This window comes from Scyliorhinus torazame, chromosome 11 (assembly GCF_047496885.1).
Source record: "Scyliorhinus torazame isolate Kashiwa2021f chromosome 11, sScyTor2.1, whole genome shotgun sequence".
In the NCBI taxonomy this organism is placed as follows: Eukaryota; Metazoa; Chordata; class Chondrichthyes; order Carcharhiniformes; family Scyliorhinidae; genus Scyliorhinus; species Scyliorhinus torazame.
In genome coordinates this window covers 223,453,195-223,473,492 of record NC_092717.1, presented here as the reverse complement: position 1 = coordinate 223,473,492, position 20,298 = coordinate 223,453,195, and the positions used below count along the sequence as shown (strand labels likewise).

Below are 20,298 nucleotides of genomic sequence, written 5' to 3'. Positions count from 1 at the left end.
CTCAATTGCCAATGCAAACAGCAAGGGGGACAGGGGGCACCCCTGCCTCGTCCCTCGGTACAGCCGAAAGTGCTCCGACCTCCGCTGATTCGTAGCCACACTCGCCACCCGGGCTCTATCTCGCAATCTAACACAGCCGATGAACCCTCCCCGAACCCAAACTTCCGCAACACTTCCCAAAGATACTCCCACTCCACTCGGTCGAAGGCCTTCTCCGCGTCCATAGCTGCCACTACCTCCGCTTCTCCCTCCACCGAGGGCATCATAATCACATTGAGGAGCCTCCGCACATTAGTGTTTAGCTGCCTGCCCCTTACAAATCCCATCTGGTCCTCATGAATCACCCCCGGGACACAGTCCTCAATTCTCGGAGCCAGCACTTTGCCAGCAGCTTAGCATCCACATGGAGGAGCGAGATCGGTCTATACGACCCACACTGCAGTGGGTTCTTGTCCCGCTTCAGGATCAGAGAGATCAGCACCCCGGACATTGTCGGGGGCAAGGTCCCCCACTCCCTTGCCTTATTGAAAGTCCTCACTCGCAAAGGGCCAAGCAGGTCCACGTATTTCCTGTAAAACTCGACAGGGAACCCATCTGGCCCGGGGCCTTCCCCACCTGCATGCTCCTCAATCCCTTAACCAGCTCCTCCACCCCAATTGGCGCCCCTAAACCAGCCACCTCCTGCTCCTCCACCCTCGGGAACCTCAGCTGATCCAAAAATCTTTGCATCCCCTCTTCCCCCGCTGGGGGCTCAGATCTGTACAGATCCCCATAGAAGTCCCTAAATACCACATTTATTCTCACCGCACTCCGCACCGTATTCCCCCGCTATCTTTAACTCCACCTATCTCCCTCGCTGCCTCCCTCTTACGAAGCTGGTGTGTCAGCATCCGACTCGCATTCTCCCCATACTCATACCCTGCACTTTCCTCCACTGTGCCTCTGCTTTCCCTGTGGTCGACAGGTCGAACTCCGTCTGGAGGTTCCGCCACTCCCTGAGTAGTCCCTCCTCGGGGGCCTCTACATATCTCCTGTCCACCCTTAAGATCTCCCCCACCAACCTCTCCCTCTCCCTGCTCTCTCTCTTCTCCCTGTGGGCCCTGATGGAGATTAACTCTCCCCTGACCACTGCCTTCAGCGCCTCCCAGACTACCCCCACCTGCACCTCCCTGTTGTCACTGGCCTCCAAATATCTTTCAATGCACCCCCGCACCCGCCCGTACACCTCCTCATCCGCCAATAATCCCACATCTAGACGCCGCAGGGGCGCTGGTCCCTCTCCTAACTCCAGCTCCACCCAGTGTGGGGCGTGGTCTGAGATAGCTATGGCCGAATACTCCGTTCCCTCCACTTTCGGGATTAGCGCCCGAAATTTCATAACCCGGCATCATCCCAGTTCGGGGCATATATGTTTACCGGTACCACCCACACCCCCTGCAACCTATCGCTCGCCATCACATATCGACCTCCATTATCTACTACAATATTTATTGCCTCAAACGACACCCGCTTCCCCACCAGTATTGCAACCCCTCTGTTCTTCGCATCCAACCCTGAACCCACCCCCCCCCCCAGCTGACTACCCATCTCCTTTTTTAGGCCAGCCACGTGCCCGCGACTCCCGCACCCTCCAGTCCCCCAGACGGCGGACCCCCACCCAGACCACCTCGCCTACTTCCAGCTCCCCTTTGGCCAATGCAGTAGCAACCCTATACCCCCCTTCTCCCTCCCCCTCCCCCCGCTAGATCCATATCTAGCTCTTTTGCTCCCCCCATAACACTCCCGTAAGTCAGCTGACTCCTGCTGACCCCGGCCTCTCCCGCCATTCCATCGACCCCCTTCAATGTGAGAATCCCCCGTCCCCCTCCCTGGCAGTCAGTGTGCGCTCCTCTCCAGCTCCGCCCATACCCCCCCCGGCCCCCACCCCCGTCCTTCCCTAGCGCGGGAAAAAGCCCGTGCTTTCCTGAGCCGGCCCCGCACCCTCTGCCGCAGCTCCTTTTGCGGCCTTACCCCAATTCCCCCATCCCCGGGCTTCCACTCCCCCTCCCCCTCTTCCTTCGTGGGGGTCTGCCCCTCCAACACCGACACCCGCACTCTCCCACCGTCTCCCCATCCAATCCCTTCACCCATCCCCATCCAGCACCCAAACCAGAGGAACATTCCCTAAACGTAATAAACACTATATACACCGTAAACATCCCCCCACAACAAACCCTCAATTTGAGTCCAACTTTTCAGTCCGTATAAAACTCCAAGCCTCATCAGGCGTTTCGAAATATAGTGGTGCCGATCCTGGAATGTGACCCACAATCGCGCTGGCTGCAGCATACCGAACTTCACCCCCTTTCGATGGAGCACCGCCTTAGCCTGATTAAAGCCAGCTCTCTTCTTAGCCACCTCTGCACTCCAGTCCTGATAGATTCAGAGATTCGGATCTCCGTGTTCTCCCACCTGCTGCGCCGCTCTTTCTTGGGCCATCTCAGGACACACACTCTGTCCATAAAGCGGTGAAACTTCACCACTACAGCCCTTGGCGGCTCGTTGGCCTTGGGTCTCCTTGCTAGGAACCGGTGAGCCCCATCTAGCTCCAGAGGCCTCGGGAAGGCTCCCGCGCCCATCAGCGAATTGAGCATCGTGCTCACATCTGCACCAGCATCGGGCCCCTCCACTCCTTCGGGGAGAGCCAGAATCCAAAGATTCTTCCTCCTCGACCTATTCTCCAGGTCCTCCAATCTTTCTGCCCACCTCTTGTGCAGCGCCTCGTGTGCCTCCACCTTCACCGCCAGGCCCAAGATCTCGTCCTCGTTCTGAGGCTTTTTGCCGCACCTCCCGGATCGCCGCCCCTTGGGCCTTCTGGGTCTCCACTAGCTTCTCGATCGCCGTCTTCATTGGCGCCAGCATTTCAGTCTTCAGCTCCTCAAAGCAGCGTCTAAGAAACCCCTGCTGCTCCTGCGACCACTGCGCCCATGCTGCTTGGTCTCCACCCGCCGCCATCTTGTTTTTTCTCCCTCTCACTTTTCGCTGCTCCAAGATCACTTTTTTCACCGCTCCACTCCTGGTCCAATCCATATAATGTCGGGGGGACCTTTCTGTCACCTTCCCACACTGGAAGCCGTCGAACAATTGCCGTTGGGGCCCCTCTAGAGAGCCCAAAAGTCCGTTCTCGGCGGGAGCTGCTGAACGGGCGACCTACCTAGGCATAGCTACAACCGGAAGTCACCCTATTTATTTGTTGATGGCTGGTCAGCCACCATGGATAGTTTACAGAACCTGGACAGAGCAAAGCTTTGCTGGTGCCCCTGACCCCTCCCCTACTCAGCCCTAGATAACTTTACAAAGCATGGCTACGATGGTCCTAATTTGACAAGAAATAAGGAGCTTACTCATGCCACATGCTAAGACATTCTAGTCTTAGAATCCAGAGAATCCCGATAGTGCAGGAGGCCCATCGAGCATGCACCGACCCTCTGAAAAACACCTGACACAGGTGCAATTCTCCCACCCTATCCCCATAACCCTACCTAACCTACACATTCCCGGACACCAAGGGGCAATTTAGCATGGTCGATTCACCTAACCTGCACATCTTTGGACTTGGGCAGAAACTGGAGCACCCGGAGGGAACCCACGCAGAAAGTGTGCATACTCCACACAGTCACCCAAGGTCGAAATTGAACTTGGGTCCCTGGCACTGCGAGGCAGCAGTGCTAACTACTGTGCCACCCCACGTTTTACTTAGTTCAAGTTCAAGGCCGGAAATATTCTTAAGCAAAGCTTGGCGTCCTAAGCATTTGCTCTAAGTAATTTGCAACAAAGGTTTGGCAAGTGCTGTTGATCCCCGAGGGAAGAGAATGTCCGCACTCCAGGATACAGAAACGTGACTGATGTGCATTTCTCAATATTTCATTTTGAGATTAAGCGTGGCCATGTGTTGTGGGCGGCACAGTGGTTAGCACTGCTGCCTCATGGCGCCGAGGACCCGGGTTTGATACCAGCCTGTGTGAAGTTTGCACATTTTCCCAGTGTCTGCGTGGGTCTCACCCCCACAACCCAAAGATGTGCAGGGTAGGGGGATTGGCCATGCTAAATTGCCCCTTAATTGGAAAAAGAATTGGGCACTTTAAATTTTAAAAAATAATTTAAAAAAGAATATACATTATTCTTTAACCACTACAAGTCAATGAAGAGACTGAAATCAGCACCAGAAAATAAATAAAAATTTCCAATACATTTATGGAATACTCTAGCACCTCAAACTTCTCCCACTGAAGAGAGACACTTAAAATCCAGCTTGATTATAGAGTTGCTTCCTCCAGATGTAACTTGGAAATCTATATTTGTATCAAAACTCAAGTGGAGTAGAGAGAAAATTTCACTTACCTGCCTCGATGTGCTTCTGAAATTCTACAGCAGTTAATCGGCTTAGATCATAAATATTATGATTTTTAAATTTAGCTCAATAGAAAACAGAATCAAACGTTCACCTTTCTCACTCTCGAGTTGTACATGCGGACTGTCTTCAGACAGTGACACATTTTGGAGCGGAGACATATCAAAGCTTTCCAGAAACGAGACCAGGTTTTCATGGTAGGTGAGCTCTTCAGAGACAGGGAACGAGACAATGTTCCAGTGCAGGTGAGATTCACCTTCTGTTAGGGCACGGAACAGCGAGGGGATGGGCTCATGAAGTTCTTCTACTGTACTCTTGGAGGTTGGTGGCGTATCGCTATAGTTCCTGGGATTGCACATTCCTAGGATTGTAAAAGGGCATTAATGTCACAAATGTTTTTCTATCATACAAGCACACAAATCCGCAGGAGTCGGCCACTCAGCCCCTCGAACCTGCTCCGCCATTCAATAAGAGCATGGCCGATCGGATTGCAACTCAGTTCCACATTCCCGCCGCTCAGATTTTGCTTGCCCTCAACAAACCAACTCACGATGGAGGATGATTTCCCTGGTATCAGCATTCATCAACAAGTTAACCATTCTTGTATGTGGGCCTACGCAGCCAGTCTTACAACAAAAAGACAATCAGAATTTTGGCCATAAAATTCCACAAAGAAGTCTTGTTGCAGTTGTACGGGGTTTTGGTGAGACCTCACCTGGAGCACAGTGTGCAATTTTGGTCTCCACATTTAAGAAAGGATATACTTGCATTGGAGGTGGTACAGCAAAGGTCCACTAAATAGGTGCCTGGGATGAAGGGGCTAAGCCATGATGAGTGGCTGAGTGAATTGGGTTTATAATCTCTGGATTTAGAAGAATGAGTGACAATCTCATAGAAACCTACAAGATCCTGAAGGGACTTAATAGGATGGAGGCGGCTAAGAGGATGTTTCCATTGGTCACGCAATGGAAAACACCGGGGAATAGTTTCAGGATAAAGGAGTCGGTCAGTTAGGACTAAGATGGGAAGAAATTACTTCACTCAGAGGGTTGTGAATCTTTGGAATTCTCTACCCCAGAGGGTTGTGGAGCTGCATTGTTGAATACGTTTAAGGCTGGGGTAGAGAATTGCTTGGTCTCTCAGGGAATTAGCAGTTGAGTGGGTTGTACAGCCCGACTGCCTGCCTCTCTTCCGTGGTTAGGATCGTGCTCAGGCGTCATAGAAACATAGAAAATAGGAGCCGGCGTAAGCCGTTCTGCCCTGTGAGCCCGCTTCACCATTCAACATGACCATGCCCGACTGTCTAACCCAACACCAAACTCCCACACTTTCCCTGTACCCTTTGGCACCCTTACAGCCTGGAAATCCACTCATTTCCTTCCTAAATATATTCAGTGACTTGGCCTTCACAGCCTTTTGTGGTGGAGAATTCCAGAGTTTCATCACAGTCCTAAATGGTCTACCCTGTATCTCAAGACTTGGACCCCTTGTTCGAGATCTCCCTCCCCCTGCCAGAGGAAACAACATCCCTGCATCTAGCCTGTCCCACGCTGTCAATCTTTATACGTTTCAATTAGATCCCTCTCATTCTTCCAAATTCCAGTGAATAAAGGTTCAGTCGACCCAACCTCTCCTTGTACAACAATCCTTTGTTTTTAGGGATAAGTCAAACAGCTTTAATGGAGGGCGCGGCATATTCGCCGCCCAAAATACATGAGATCCCCAAAATTATTACAATAATTAATGCTTCTTTTCAGCAAGGCCACCCCGAGCATCTCGAGAGGTGTGGACAGCTTTGATAAGGCACTCGCTCACAGGGCCCCGCTTCGTCCTGGACCTCTCCTGCTCCAAGGGGGCTGAATCCCTTAGATACAGAGAGGCCGCTAGGGTATCTTACCCAATCCGATAACCGCGTTGTCAGATTTTGGGGTGGGGGCTTGAATGAGTGTAAGGGGAGTGAAAAGAGAGACAAGTGTGGGGCGGGGCGGGGGGGCTAACATTCGCTCATCTGGAACAGGTTTGGGTCAAATTATAGGCCGCATCCCTAGCCTTCTCCTCTCCCAGCAAGCTCTCTCTCGCCCTCCCCCCAAGACCCCTCCCTCTCCAAGATAATTTGGAGGAATTGTTCACCTTGAGGGACCAGGGCCTAATGGATAGCTGGACCTTTTTCCTCAGCTCCTTGAAGGACCTGGAGCGTGGAACCTGGTCTCCACAGCGACCGCAGGCCCGGATAGCGTCTCGGCCTCCCGGGACAGGCACAGGCCTGCTTCCCCCGGAGGGGCTAGAGTCGGAGGAAAAGGCCCGAAGGCGCCGGCTGAGGAAAGCCTGGGCCTGGCCCAGGATCTCCAGCACTGACGTCCACTTCCTCAGCCTCCTCTTGGCGGGGCTGGGCCGGCACCCAAGGCCGCATGGCGGCGAGGCATCCAGCCGCTGGCAGCCGGCCGAGTCAAGGTTCATCGCAGACTGCGAGCGGCTGCCTCGTACAACAGTCTTGCCATGCCAGGAATCAGGCTGGTGAACCGTCGCTGCACTTCCTCGATGGCAAGTATGTCCTTTCTTAGATAAGGAGACCAAGACTGCACACAATACTCTGGGTCTGGTCTCACCAAGGTCCTGTACAGCTGCAGTAAAACATCCTTGCTCCCGTATCCTCTTGCAATGAATGCCAGCATACCATTTACCTTCCTAACTGCTCGCTGCACCTGCATGCTTGCTTTCAGTAACGGGTGCACTGGGACACCCAGGTCCCTTTGTATGTCAACATTTCCCAATCTGACCATCATTTAAATAATACTCTGCTGTTCTGTTTCTCTGTCCGAAGTGGATAACTGATGAAATGTCCCTGGTGATGTCCACCAGTACTCTTGGGGCCTTCCGTGGCCATTGGGCTAGCGTGCATCACCAATACTGGACATGACATTTTAACTTATTAAATTTAGTTTAAAGTTGGAATTTTAAATAAACAGGAAGTACCCCTTTAAAAGGGGGTGATCATGTGTTTATTGCCACTCAGAAGAGTATAATGAGAGGTGCCTGGGACACCGGGGGTTGGTTTGGGCGGAGGAAGGCATTTGTAATGCTGTATTCTGTAAATAAATCTAGTATTAAGTAAGAGATTGACACATGGTTTCCTACCTCACTGTCTGTTAGAAGTCTATTCATTTCCCGGAGTTTGTCCACCATTCAATGACATGTCTTCAAATCCCTTCGTAACTTGGACTCACAATAATCTATTTACCTCAGATTGTTAACGGAGTTGACCACCTTGTGCTTTTTCTGGGAGAATGGCCTAGCTCAGATTTTAAGGTTATGCCCCCTCACATTAGCTGGGAAAATGGCGGCAGTGTGGTAATGTGACCGGACTAGTAATCCTGAGGCCCATCTTGAGGCCCAGACTAATGTTCTATCGGCACGTTATAAATCTGGAATCTCTCAGTAATGGTGACTATTACTGATAACTATTATCAATTGTCGTAAAGACCCATTCGGTTCACAAATGTCCTTTAGGGAAGAAAATCTCCCACCCTTACCTGGCCTGGCCTACATGCGACTTCAGACACACAATGTGATTGACTCCAAACTGTCCTCTGAAACGATCAGTTCAAGGGTATGGGATGGCCATGAAATTCTGGCTCTGTCAGTGGCACCAACATCCCATGAAAAGATATAAAGAGAACAAATTGACTCCCCTATCTAATTCCTTTTACTGTATAGATTTCTAAGGAAGCAGAAAATCCTCTCTCTGATGCCCACGCCCTTCACTCCATTCCCTAAACCATCTCCACAGGTTCACTCTTTCGCTCACGCGCATCCAAATCCACCTCCCTCCAGGCAATCTGGCACCTTGGCTGGATTTGAATCAGGCCTATAAAGTGCAGAGAATGCTGAAGAGTGAGGTTAAAATCTGTTCAGCTACTAAGCTTCATGTGAACATTTTTTAAATCAATAAAGCAGAAAGCCTCCATTGCCCACTGTGTACATACTCTGCACCAATATCCCATCACCCGAGATGCATCCACACCGACTTCCACCTGCTTTCTAATTCATTTAGATCATTCTAATTCATGAATGATATAAATCTCCTCTACAACAGTCAGCAGACAGCTTATGAAAGAATGGGAACGCTAATTTGTCGGAAAAAGTCAAACAATATACACTTGGAATTCCCAACGTTTTACAATCAGGACAGATAAATGAAATGGGACAAATATTTTGTGACCCTGTACATCAAGAAGCAACAAGTGGCAGTGCTCAGCTTAACTGGATATACCCTGATGACTAGACAAAGCAAAATAAATTATAGTCATCATACCCGTGGGGGGATAGAGAAAACCATGGTTAAAGATTCAACGAACAACAAGGGTAAGCAGATCGGACGAATTTGCTCAACAACATTGCAGTAAAGGACGAATTGAACAACTTTAAAGCTATTGTGCTCTGCACACAGAACAAGAACATATAGAGAATCAATAAACTCAAGACTGACAAATATATATATATTTTTTCTTAAATTTAGAGTACCCAATTAATTTTTTCCAATTAAGGGGCAATTTAGCGTGGCCACGCCACCTAACCTGCACATCTTTGGGTTGTGGGGGCGAAACCCACGCAAACACGGGGAGAATGTGCAAACTCCACACGGACAGTGACCCAGAGCCGGGATTGAACCTGGGACCTCGGTGCCGTGAGGCAGCAGTGCTATCCACTGTGCCACTGTGCTGCCCAAGACTAACAAATACGACTCAATGGATTAACAAAATAAGAATGACCTCCTAAGAATCCTGTGAAAAGGACCGGGATAAATATTGAGAAATTGAAAAATACATTAAAATTATGATCAGTGGGGCAGGGAGGACCCAGAACAGTAAAGTAGCAGAAATTTTCAAAAGCTCCAAACAAACAAATCACCAGGGGCAGATAGAATCAATCCCAGAGGTCTCCAGGGAATTAAGAGATATATGAGACATGGCCCCAAAATGGCTGCCTATCACTGGATACAGGGGCTATACCCGTTTATTAGAATCAGACCAGGGAGGTGCTCCTCTTCAATGCAAAATGGTGAACTACTAGCAGGGACCTACAGATCCATTAGCCTTACTTCTGTTCTGTAGAAAATGATGGAATTGATCAGGAGTAAACTAGAAATCAGTGTAACAACAACCTAACGATCGGTAGCCAGCATAGATTCAGAAGGGAAACATTATATCGAAACAAGTCTTTTAACTTTGAGGTGTGGAAAACATTTAATAGTATAGATATGGAGACATGATTTCCGCTGGTGGAAGAATCAAGAACAAGGTGTCATTGTCTTAAAAATAAACCTAGGCCATTCGAGAGTGAAACCAAGACCAATTTCTCCACAGAGGGTAGTTAACAAACCTTGAAACATCTTGCTCAAAGGTTTGTGGCTGCTAGGACAACTGGAACTTCCAAGACCTAGAGAGATTTTGGTTAGGTAAGTGTGTATAGAGGGATCTGGAGCAAAGATGGGTAAACAGAATTGTAGTACAGATCAGCCATGGTTCAACTGAATGGTGGAGCAGGTTAGAGGCGTTGATTGTCCTACACTCCTGTTCTTGTTCGAGGATGAGACAGTGAATTTGTGGAAAACCCAATGACGTGTTGTGCTTGGTCTTCCGAAAGACATTTGAGAGAGAAAAAGAGGACGCAAGGAGTGGGGAGGTGGCAGGTGACTAGAGAGAGAAAACCGGAATGAAAGGAAAGGACATTTTTTAAGGTATCCTTGTAGAAATATCTTCAACTCTAGACCTGCGTACCTTCCTAAAGCAGCTTTTCTCATTATTTTGCTGATAGGTTTGAATTGATTTTGACAAGTTCTGTGCTCTTTATAAAGTAATTTTGTAGAAATCAGTAGAAGCCAAATAGTGCCAAAGGAATTTGGATGAAGGAGTTTAAAAGTTGCTGACTTATGCAGTGGCTGACCATTATTCTACTAAAGCAAAGGTTCAGCAAGTTTAGATGTTCACAATTGCAGTCGTGGTTGGTTACAATAAATCAAAACGACAGTCTCTGAATGCTTAAAAAAAAAAAAATTTAGAGCACCCAATTCTTTTTTTTCCAATTAAGGGGCAATTTAGCGTGGCCAATCCACCTACCCGGCACATCTTTTTGGGTTGTGGGGGTGAGACCCACGCCGACACGAGGAGAATGTACAAACTCCACACGGACAGTGACCCAGGCTGGGATCGAACCCGGGACCTCGGCGCCATGAGGCAGTAGTGCTAACCACTGCGACACCGTGCTGCCCCCCCATCTCTGAATACTGCAGAATAATAAAAATGTTGCCAAAGCTAAGCAACTAGGTGCAAGTTCCCTCATCCCCCAACCCCACTTCCCGACAATAGCCAGTATTCTCCTCCTTGTTCTCGAGCCAATGACTTGTGCTGGGATATAATTGTACAAATACTCATTGGTTGCCACCGTATTGTTCAAGTGCCCATTTTTCACTTATGTCTCAACATTGGTTGTTAAACACCCAGTGCCAAGAAAGCCAGTCCAACAGCAGCAACCTCTCTCAATTCAACACGTCCAGCATCGATGGGTCAATCATTCAAAACCAGCTCCACTGGGCAGGGAGTATCATTCTTATGCCTGACACCTGACTCTCAAAACAACTGCTCTTCTTGGAACTCAGTGGTAGCAAGAGACTCCAGGAGGAGAGAGGAAATGCTTTAGGAATATCCTCAATGCTCCCTGATGTGGTCAAGCAACCCCACAGGCTAACAGGAGTCCCTGACAGGTGACCGCCAAAATGTAGAATCTTCATTCAGGATGGCACTGAATACATCGGGAGACTTCTTCTGGAGCACACAGAACAGAGGTCATTCCCGGCTCCAGGACACTGTCTGTGTCTCACCCCCACAACCCAAAGATGTGCAGGTTAGGTGGATTGGCCATGATAAATTGCCCTTAGTGTCCAAAATTGCCCTTAGTGTTGGGTGGGGTTACTGGGTAATGGGGATAGGGTGGAGGTGTTGACTTTGGGTAGGGTGCTCTTTCCAAGAGCCGGTGCAGACCCGGTGGGCCAAATGGCCTCCTTCTGCACTGTAAATTCTATGATAATCTATGATCAAGTCTGCAACGACCCTCCGAAAGAGAACTCTCCTAGGCCCACTCCCCCACCCTATCCCTGTAACCCCATGCATTGATCATGGCCAATCCACCGAACCTGCACATCTTTGGACAGTGGGAGGAAATGGAACATCCGGAGGAAACTATTTTCCACCTTGCTGGGTAGATGCTAGTGTTGTAGCTGCACTGGAACAGCTTGGCTAGGGGAGCAGCAAGTTCTGGAGCATAAGTCTTCAATACTATTGTTGGAATATGGTCAGGGCCCATAGCCTTTGCAGTATTCAGTGCCTTCAGCCATTTCTTGATATCACGTAGAGTGAATCGTATTGTCTGAAGACTGATGTCTGTGATGCTGGCGACCTCCGGAGGAAACCCTGATGGATCATCCAGTCGGCACTTCTGGCTGAAGTTTATTGCGAATGCTTCAGCCGTATCATTTGCACAGATGTGCTGGGCTCCTTCATCATTGGGGATGGGGATATTTGTGGAGCCTCCTTCTCCAGTGAGTTGTTTAATTGTCCACCACCATTCACGGCTGCATGTGGCAGGACTACAGAACTTAGATCTGATCTGTTGGTTGTGGGGTCACTTAGCTCTGTCCATTACTTGCTGCTTGGCACACAAGTAGTCCTGTGTTGGCACTTCACCAGGTTGACACCTCATTTTTAGGTATGTCTGGTGTTGCTCCTGGAATGCCCTCCTGCACTCTTCATTGAACCGGGGTTGATCCCTGGCTTGGTGGTAATGGTAGAGTGGGGGACATGACAGTCCTTGAGGTTACAGTTTTTTGGTTGAGTACAATACTGCTGCTGCTGTTGGTCCACAGCACCTCATGGATGCCCAATCTTGCGTTGCTGGATCTGTTCGAAGTATATCCCATTTAGCACGGTGGTAGTGCCACACAACACATTTAAGGGTATCCTCAATGTGAAGACGGGACTTTGTCTCCACAAGGACCGTGAGGTGGTCACTTCTACCGATACGGTCATGGACAGATGCATCTGCGGCAGGCAGGTTGGTGACGATGAGGTCAAGTATGTTTTTCCCGTGGGCAGCACGGTGGCGCAGTGGGTTAGCCCTGTGCCTCACGGCGCTGAGGTCTCAGGTTCAATCCCGGCTCTGGGGTCACTGTCCGTGTGGAGTTTGTACATTCTCCCAGTGTTTGCGTGGGTTTCGCCCCCACAATCCAAAGATGTGCAGGCTAGGTGGGTTGGCCAAGCTAAATTGCCCCTTAATTGGAAAAAATTAATTGGGTACTCAAATTTTTATTTTTATTTTAAAAAGTACGTTTTTCCCTCTTGATGGTTCCCTCACCACCTGCTGCAGTCCCTGTCCAGCAGCTATGTCCTTTAGGACTCGGCCAGCTCGGTCTGTGGTGGTACTACCGAGCACTCTTGGTCATGGACATCAAAGTCCCCCACCTGGTGTACATTATGTGCCTTTGCCACCCTCAGTGCTTCCTCCAAGTGGTGTTCAACATGAAGGAGTACTGATTCATCAGCTGACGAGGGTGGAGGGTCGTGGTAATCGGCAGAAGATTTCCTTGCCCATGTTTACCCTGAAGCCATGAGACTTCATGGGGTCCAGAGTCAACGTTGAGGACTCCCAGGGCAATTCCCTCCTGACTGTATACCACTGTGTCGCCACCTCTGTTGAGTCTGTTCTGGCGGTGAGATAGGACATACCCAGGAATGGTGATGGTGTTGTCTGGGACATTATCTGTAAAGGATGATTCTGTGACTATGATTATATCAGGCTGTTGCTTGACTAGTCAGAGACAGCTCTCCCAACTTTTGTACAAGCCTCCAGATGTTAGTAAGGAGGACTTTGCAGGGTCAATAGTGGGTTAGTTTTGCCAGTCATTCCCGGTGCCTAGTTCGATGCCAGGTAGTCCGTCCGGCTTCCTTCTTGCTTCCTTTGTAGCAATTGATTACAATTAGTTGAGTGGCTTGCTAGGTCATTTCAGAGTCAACCACATTGTTGTGGACCTGGAGTTACATGTAGGTCAGACCAAGTAAGGAAGGCAGATTCTCCTCCTTAAACGACTTTATTGATAATCGACAATTGTTCCGTGGCTATCATTAGACGTTTATTTCCAGATGTTTTATTGAGTTTTTAAACATGGAACCTGCATCCCCAGAGCATTACTACGGGTCTCTGGATTACTAGTCAAGCATCAATACCACTGCTCCATCACCTCCCAGGGGTTAGTGTTGGGATCCTTGCTCTTCCTGATATATAGACTGTGGTGTTCAGGGCATAATTTCAAAATTTGCAAATGATACAAAGATAGGAAATATCATCAACAGTGATGAGGATAGTCTTGAACTTCAAAAGGACATGGATTGGGCAGACAAGTGTCAGATGAAGTCAATGCAGAGAAGTGAGGTGATTAATTTTGGCAGGAAGAGTATGGAGAGACAGTATAAAATAAAAAAACTCTTAAAGGAGGCATAGCAACAGAGGGACCTTGGTGTATATGTATGCAAGTCATTGAAGATGGCAGGGCAGATTGAGAGTACAGTTAACAAAGCATACAGTATTTTCGGTTTTATTAATAGGGACATGGAGTACAAGAACAAGGAGGTAATGACGTCCGTTAGCGGCCATGGTGTGAGTGGTCACACATTTGGTGGCTCCTGCTCGTGGTGGAATTTACGGACCTTATTGCCCGGCTAATGGGTGGACCTTTTGATTAAAAAAAGGGTGCCGGAGGGGTGGTAAGAGAGAGTGTCCAAACGGTGGATGGATCTGTGGACAAGAAGTGGCCGAAAAAGGGAACAGTTGGCGAAAGCTGGAGCGGTGCCTGCGACACAGGAGAAGATGGCGGAGGGTCAGCGATCGGCCCTACCCTCTCAGTGGTCGACGGAGCAGCTGGTGAGCTTCCTGAACCAAAGTTCACCCAGCAGAGTAAGGAGAATTTGGAGGACCTGCCTAGTGTGGTGGACCCGATAAAGGCGGGGATCGACCGCCTGGAGACGAGGCTGGAGGCCCAGAGCCAGGCAATCCAGAAGGTGGAGGAGACGGTGGGGGAGCACGAGGAGCAGTGGAGGTGGGGTTGCTGTGGGATCAGCCGAGGCGGCTGCAGGAGAAAGTGGAGGGCCTGGAGAATCGGTCTCGCAGGCAGAACTTGAGGGGTTCATGAAGGGGAGGCATCTGCGGCTAAATTCAGGAGGCTACAGGGCTGCACTGGGGGAGAGGCAGGGATGTCCACTCTCGCCACTGTTTTTTGCCTTGGCTATAGAACCGTTGGCGATGGATTGACAGGGGATAGTACTGCCGGGGGGGGGGGGTTGGATTGGAGCACAGGGTCTTGCTTTACGCGGACGATCTGTTACTGTACATTTCGGACCCGTTGAGGGTGGGGGGGGGGGGGGGAAATTGGGGAATTATGGGGATCCAAGAGGAATTTGGCCATGATGGCTGGGTTTTGTTGCTGGTTTGGTGTGTGGTTGCTTATTTTGTTAAAAATTATAAGACAAATGCCTCAATAAAATATTTTTCAAAAAAAAGAATAAGGAGGTCATGTTGAACTCATACAAGAAAGTCAGGCCTTATCTGGAGTACTGCATCCAATTCTGGGCATCATGCCTGAGAATGGGACTAAGTAGAATGCCCCTCAGAGGGTCAGTGCAAGTTCAATGGGCCAAATGGCTTCTTTCTACATTGTAAAGGTTCGGTCTTATTTACAGATGTCACAGTGGGCGATTTCATGATGATCTACAATTTTCAAGATTAATGTTTTCCAATATCAACAAAAAAATTGAAACTGAATCAATCAGAATATTTTTAAATTTGCAAAGTAGTTTTAAAAAAACGAACATGTTTAACTTTGGTTCAGAAATGCTCTTGCAGCCTGTACTACATTATAATGACACAACTGGAATGGAATTCTGACTGGCCCGATGATCCTGAAGGCTTAAATCAAATTGTAAGTGTCAGCAGAACCCAAATTTAAATTACAGCTTTCAACTCCTTTCTTCACATCTGTTGTTTTACAGAAACTATGCTGTTTTTGTATGAACATTAGTAAGGGGTAAAATGCACCATTGCAAAATCACACCACAAGTGGCTCGTGTGCAGCAAGGAGCACTTCAGGAATTCATGGCAAGATACGGAAGAATAGGTGCGGACTTCTTTATGTTCTGAAGCTTTACTGACACACCGCTGCACATTTTGGGTCTATGTTTGACATGCATTTCAGCTCAGCACCAGCAGTCAGTCCTGCAAACAGTCTCCATCTCCCTGAAGGACAGGAATTGATCTTTACTGCCCAACATCTGTCACAGTGCCCAATGCAGGGGATGCAACAATTAAACCGCTCATTATCACACACATTCGCCAGATGCTTTCCACCTGTTCGGATAGGCATAAACACCCTGGGGGTTACCAATGACCAGAAACTGAACTGGACTAACCATATAAATACTGTGGCTACAAGAGCAGATCACAGGCTGGGAATTCTGTGGTGAGTAACTCAAGTCCTGAATCCCCCAAAGTCTGTCCACCATCTAAAGGCAAAAGTCAGGAGTGTGATGGAACACTGTCCACTGCCTGGATGAGTGCAGCTCCAACAACACAAGAAGCTCGACACCATCCAGGACAAAGCAGCCCGCTTGATTGGCACCTCATCAACAAATATTCACTTCCTCCATCACTGACGCAAAATAGCAGCCACGTGTATGTACCACCTACAAGATGTACTGCAGGAAGTCACCAAGGCACCTTCGACATAACCTTCCAAACCCACGCCCACTGCCATCTTGAAGGGCAAGAGCAGCAGATACCTGGGAACCCCACCAACTGGAGGTTCCCCTCCAAGTCATTCACTACCCTAACTTGGAAATAGATCACTGTCCTTCACTGTCGCTGGGTCAATATCCTGGACTTCCTCCCTAACAGCACTGTGGGTTTACCTACACAGGGATCACAGCAGGTCAAAAAGGCAACTCACCGCCACCTTCTCAAGGGCAATTAGGGATGGACAATAAATGCTGACCCAGCAGGCAACACCCACATCCCATGAATTAATAAAAAGTAAACAAAGAAAGCTGGCAAATACTGGCCGGTCAGTCCAACGTTGGTTATCGAGACAATATCCCAAGACAAAATTAATTGACGTTTGGACAAGTATAGACGAATAAATGAGAGCCAACACAGATCAAATAAGGCAAATTGTGTTTGATTAAATTGATCTAGTTATTTGATGAAGTATCAGAGGGGGTTAATGACAGTAATGTAGTTGGATTGGATTGGATTGGATTATTGTCACGTGTACCGAGGTACAGTGAAAAGTATTTTTCTGCGAGCAGCTCAACAGATCATTAAATACATGAAAAGGAAATAAAAGAAAATACATAATAGGGCAACACAACATATACAATGTAACTACATAAGCACTGGCATCGGATGAAGCATACAGGGGTGTAGTGTTAATGAGGTCAGTCCATAAGAGGGTCATTTAGGAGTCTGGTGACAGTGGGGAAGAAGCTGTTTTTGAGTCTGTTCGTGCGTGTTCTCAGACTTCTGTATCTCCTGCCCGATGGAAGAAGTTGGAAGAGTGAGTAAGCCGGGTGGGAGGGATCTTTGATTATGCTGCCCGCTTTCCCCAGGCAGCGCAAGGTGTAGATGGAGTCAATGGATGGGAGGCAGGTTCGTGTGATGGACTGGGCGGTGTTCACGACTCTCTGAAGTTTCTTGCCGTCCTGGGCTGCAATTTTGACATTGTAACCTGTGGAATTAAAGGGCTGTGGCTGCATGCCTAGGAAACAGGCTAAGGAACAGAAACCAGAGCGTAGTGCAGGATGGTTCTTTTTGCAGAATGAAGCAGGGCTGACAGGGCTTGGCATTGATTCATTGTTCTTTTTATGGCCTGGCTTTGGGTATAGGGTGTATGTTTTCAAAGTTTGCAGATGGTACAAAACTTGGTTACGTAGTAAACATTAAGGACGACAGGAAGATTTCAGATATAGATTACTGCGAAGGGAAGACACATGAAAGTTGACATTTAACACATAGAAATGTGAAGTGATTCACTTTGGTATAAATACTGAGGAAAGACAATATGAACTAAATTATTTAATTTGAAAGCGGGGGAAGGAACAGAGAGATCTGCGGAAGTATGTTCCCAAATCTTTGAATAGTGCAGGACACAGTGAGAAGGTTATTAAATGCATACGGGATCCTTGGCTTCATTAATAGAGTACAAAAGCAAGGAGGTTAGGCTAAACCTACACTGAAGAAAACATTTGCTCGAGCCCAGCTGAAGCGCCATGTCCAATTTGGAGAACCAAATTATAGAACATAGAACATACAGCCCAGTACAGGCCCTTCAGCCCACAATGTTGTGCCGACCATTTATCCTAATCTAAGATCAACCTAACCTACACCCCTTCAATTTACTGCTGTCCATGTGCCTGTCCAAGAGTCGCTTAAATGTTCCTAATAACTCTGACTCCACTGTTGTGTTATGCTTCTTCAGGTAGCATAAGCTTGAGGTTTACTCTGACAAAGGAAGGTTCAGACTTGGAGATAGGTTTAAAACATTTATTGAACAGTTAACAATTCTCCTACTTGGGTTCGACGCTCCTGCTAATCTAACTATAGTTATTCGATCTAACTAACCAGTCTGCTCGAATCCATGCGGTGGGTGTGATGCTTCCTGATCTGCCCATGTCTCTCTGAGTGTCGCCTATGGAAAGAGAAAGAGCATGTGTGCCCTGTCCTTTTATATGGGTAGCCCCCTTGTGGTAGTGTCACCTCTGGGTGTGTCTCTTTTTAAATAGATTTAGAGCACCCAATTCATTTTTTCCAATTAAGGGGCAATTTAGCATGGCAATCCACCTAACCTACACATCTTTTTGGGTTGTGGGGGCGAAACCCACGCAAACACGGGGAGATTGTGCAAACTCCACAAGGACAGTGACCCAGAGCCGGATTCGAACCTGGGACCTCGGTGCCGTGAGGCTGCAGTACTACCACTGCACCACCATGCTGCCCTTCTGGGTGTGTCTTGAATGCCCATTGGTCGTGTCCCATCTTACTGGCCTATTAGTTGAATGTCTGTGTCATGATGTCTCTGGTGCTCCCTCTAGTGTTTATTTAGTTCTAGTGTATTTACATTAACCCCTTGTGTATTTACAGTGATGCGTATCACCACATCCACCACCTCCGCTGGAGTTGTAGGATGTCAAGGCCTTGGAGAAGGTGCAGAAGAGATTCACTGGAGTGGTGCCAGGAATGAGGGATTTCAGTCTGCCTGGAGAGATTGGAGAAGCTGGGATTGCTCTCTTTAGCATGGACAAGGTCAAGAGGAGATTTGATAGAAGTGTTCAAAATCAGGAAGTGTTTTGAGTGAGTAGAGAATCAGAAGCGGCAGAAAGCTTGGCAACCTGTGGGCAGGAATTTAATGTAACTGGCAAAAGAACCAGATGTGACCCAGGAGACATTTGGGGGAAGGAAAAAAAAACCAAATTATTAGGATCTGGACTGCACAACCTGAAAGGGTGTTTGGACCAGGTTCCATTGTAGCTTCCAAAAGAGAATTGGATACATTCTTAAATGGAGAAAATGCCCAGGGAAGCCAGTGGGATTAATTGGAGAACACTGCCGAGCAGCTAGCACAAAGTGCCATGGGCCAAAAGGCTCCCTTCAATGCTGCATCATTCTATGATTCTCCTTAATTTGCTGAGGGCAGACTGATTATATTGGCCTGGTTCTCTAGAGGATTAAGCAAAACAGAGACAGCCTAATCCCATAGTGCGCATGTGGTACCAGGGGTCTCTGAACTGACTGTGTGGATAATAGCAGTAGTTGTGAGCAATTCCCCATTGTGATTTTTCTTCTTTGATAATAATAATCTTTAGTGTCACAAGTAGGCTTACATTAACACTGCAATGAAGTTACTGTGAAAAGCCCCTAGTCGCCACATTCCGGCGCCTGTTCGGGTACACGGAGGGAGAATTCAGAATGTCCAATTCACCTAATCGGCACGTCTTTCAGGATTTATGGGAGGAAACCGGAGCACCCGGAGGAAACCCACGCAGGCACGAGGAGAACGTGCAGACTCCGCACAGACAGTGACCCAAGCGGGAATCAAACCTGGGACCCTGGCGCTGTGAAGCAACGGTGCTAACCACTGTGATAGCCACTGTGTTACCGTGAGTGAGTGAGAGAACCTGCATTATTTCAGCTCAATTGTCTCTTAAAGGCCCGGCTAAGATTAGTAACTTGCCATAAACAAACAGGTAACTAGACCTCCTCATTTAAGATTTTTCCAGTTCATCCCAGGGACAGTGTGGTGCAAATGTTCAGCTACCTCACTGATATACTGGATATTGTGAAAACGATTATGCTGCAATGAATGTATTACAGGACGAACATGCATGATTGCTATGCCAACATGGAAGCGCATTCCTGACCACTATCCAATGCCCATGTACACAACAGATTGACTGTGATATCGCAACTGGTTTAATAGCCTGTTGCCACTCAGTCTGATCTAAGGCTGGTACTTGATCCTGCCAACACAGATAGGTTTCAGCAAGGAAGACCAGCAAGGCAGGAAGAGGGATTGCATCTGTCATTTCTCCAAAGGCTCAGCTAGTAAGTGTGCATCATTCAACATACATAACTGAGCCATACACATCAGAAAATCCCAATTGGTTTGTGTAGAGCCCATTGATATTAACCAGGTAGCAATGTGATGTTTACTGCATTTGGTCGAATGTGGTACCAAAGAGCCCTGGTAAGATTAGAGTTGAGAGTGTTCACGGTAAAAGTCTCCAGTAGTTTGAGTCACATTTGATGCAAAGGTC

At 48.1% G+C, this 20,298-nt stretch overlaps 1 protein-coding gene across 1 annotated transcript in view; it reads right to left on the bottom strand.

Annotated features, from left to right (window-relative positions):
* The window catches only part of twsg1a (twisted gastrulation BMP signaling modulator 1a), a 63,833-nt gene that overhangs the window by 8,448 nt on the left and 35,087 nt on the right, over window positions 1-20,298 (bottom strand). Inside the window, exon 4 of the mRNA XM_072468362.1 lies at window positions 4,485-4,751. Coding sequence (XP_072324463.1) covers window positions 4,485-4,751 — 267 coding nt within the window. The remainder of the gene's footprint in view (window positions 1-4,484; window positions 4,752-20,298) is intronic.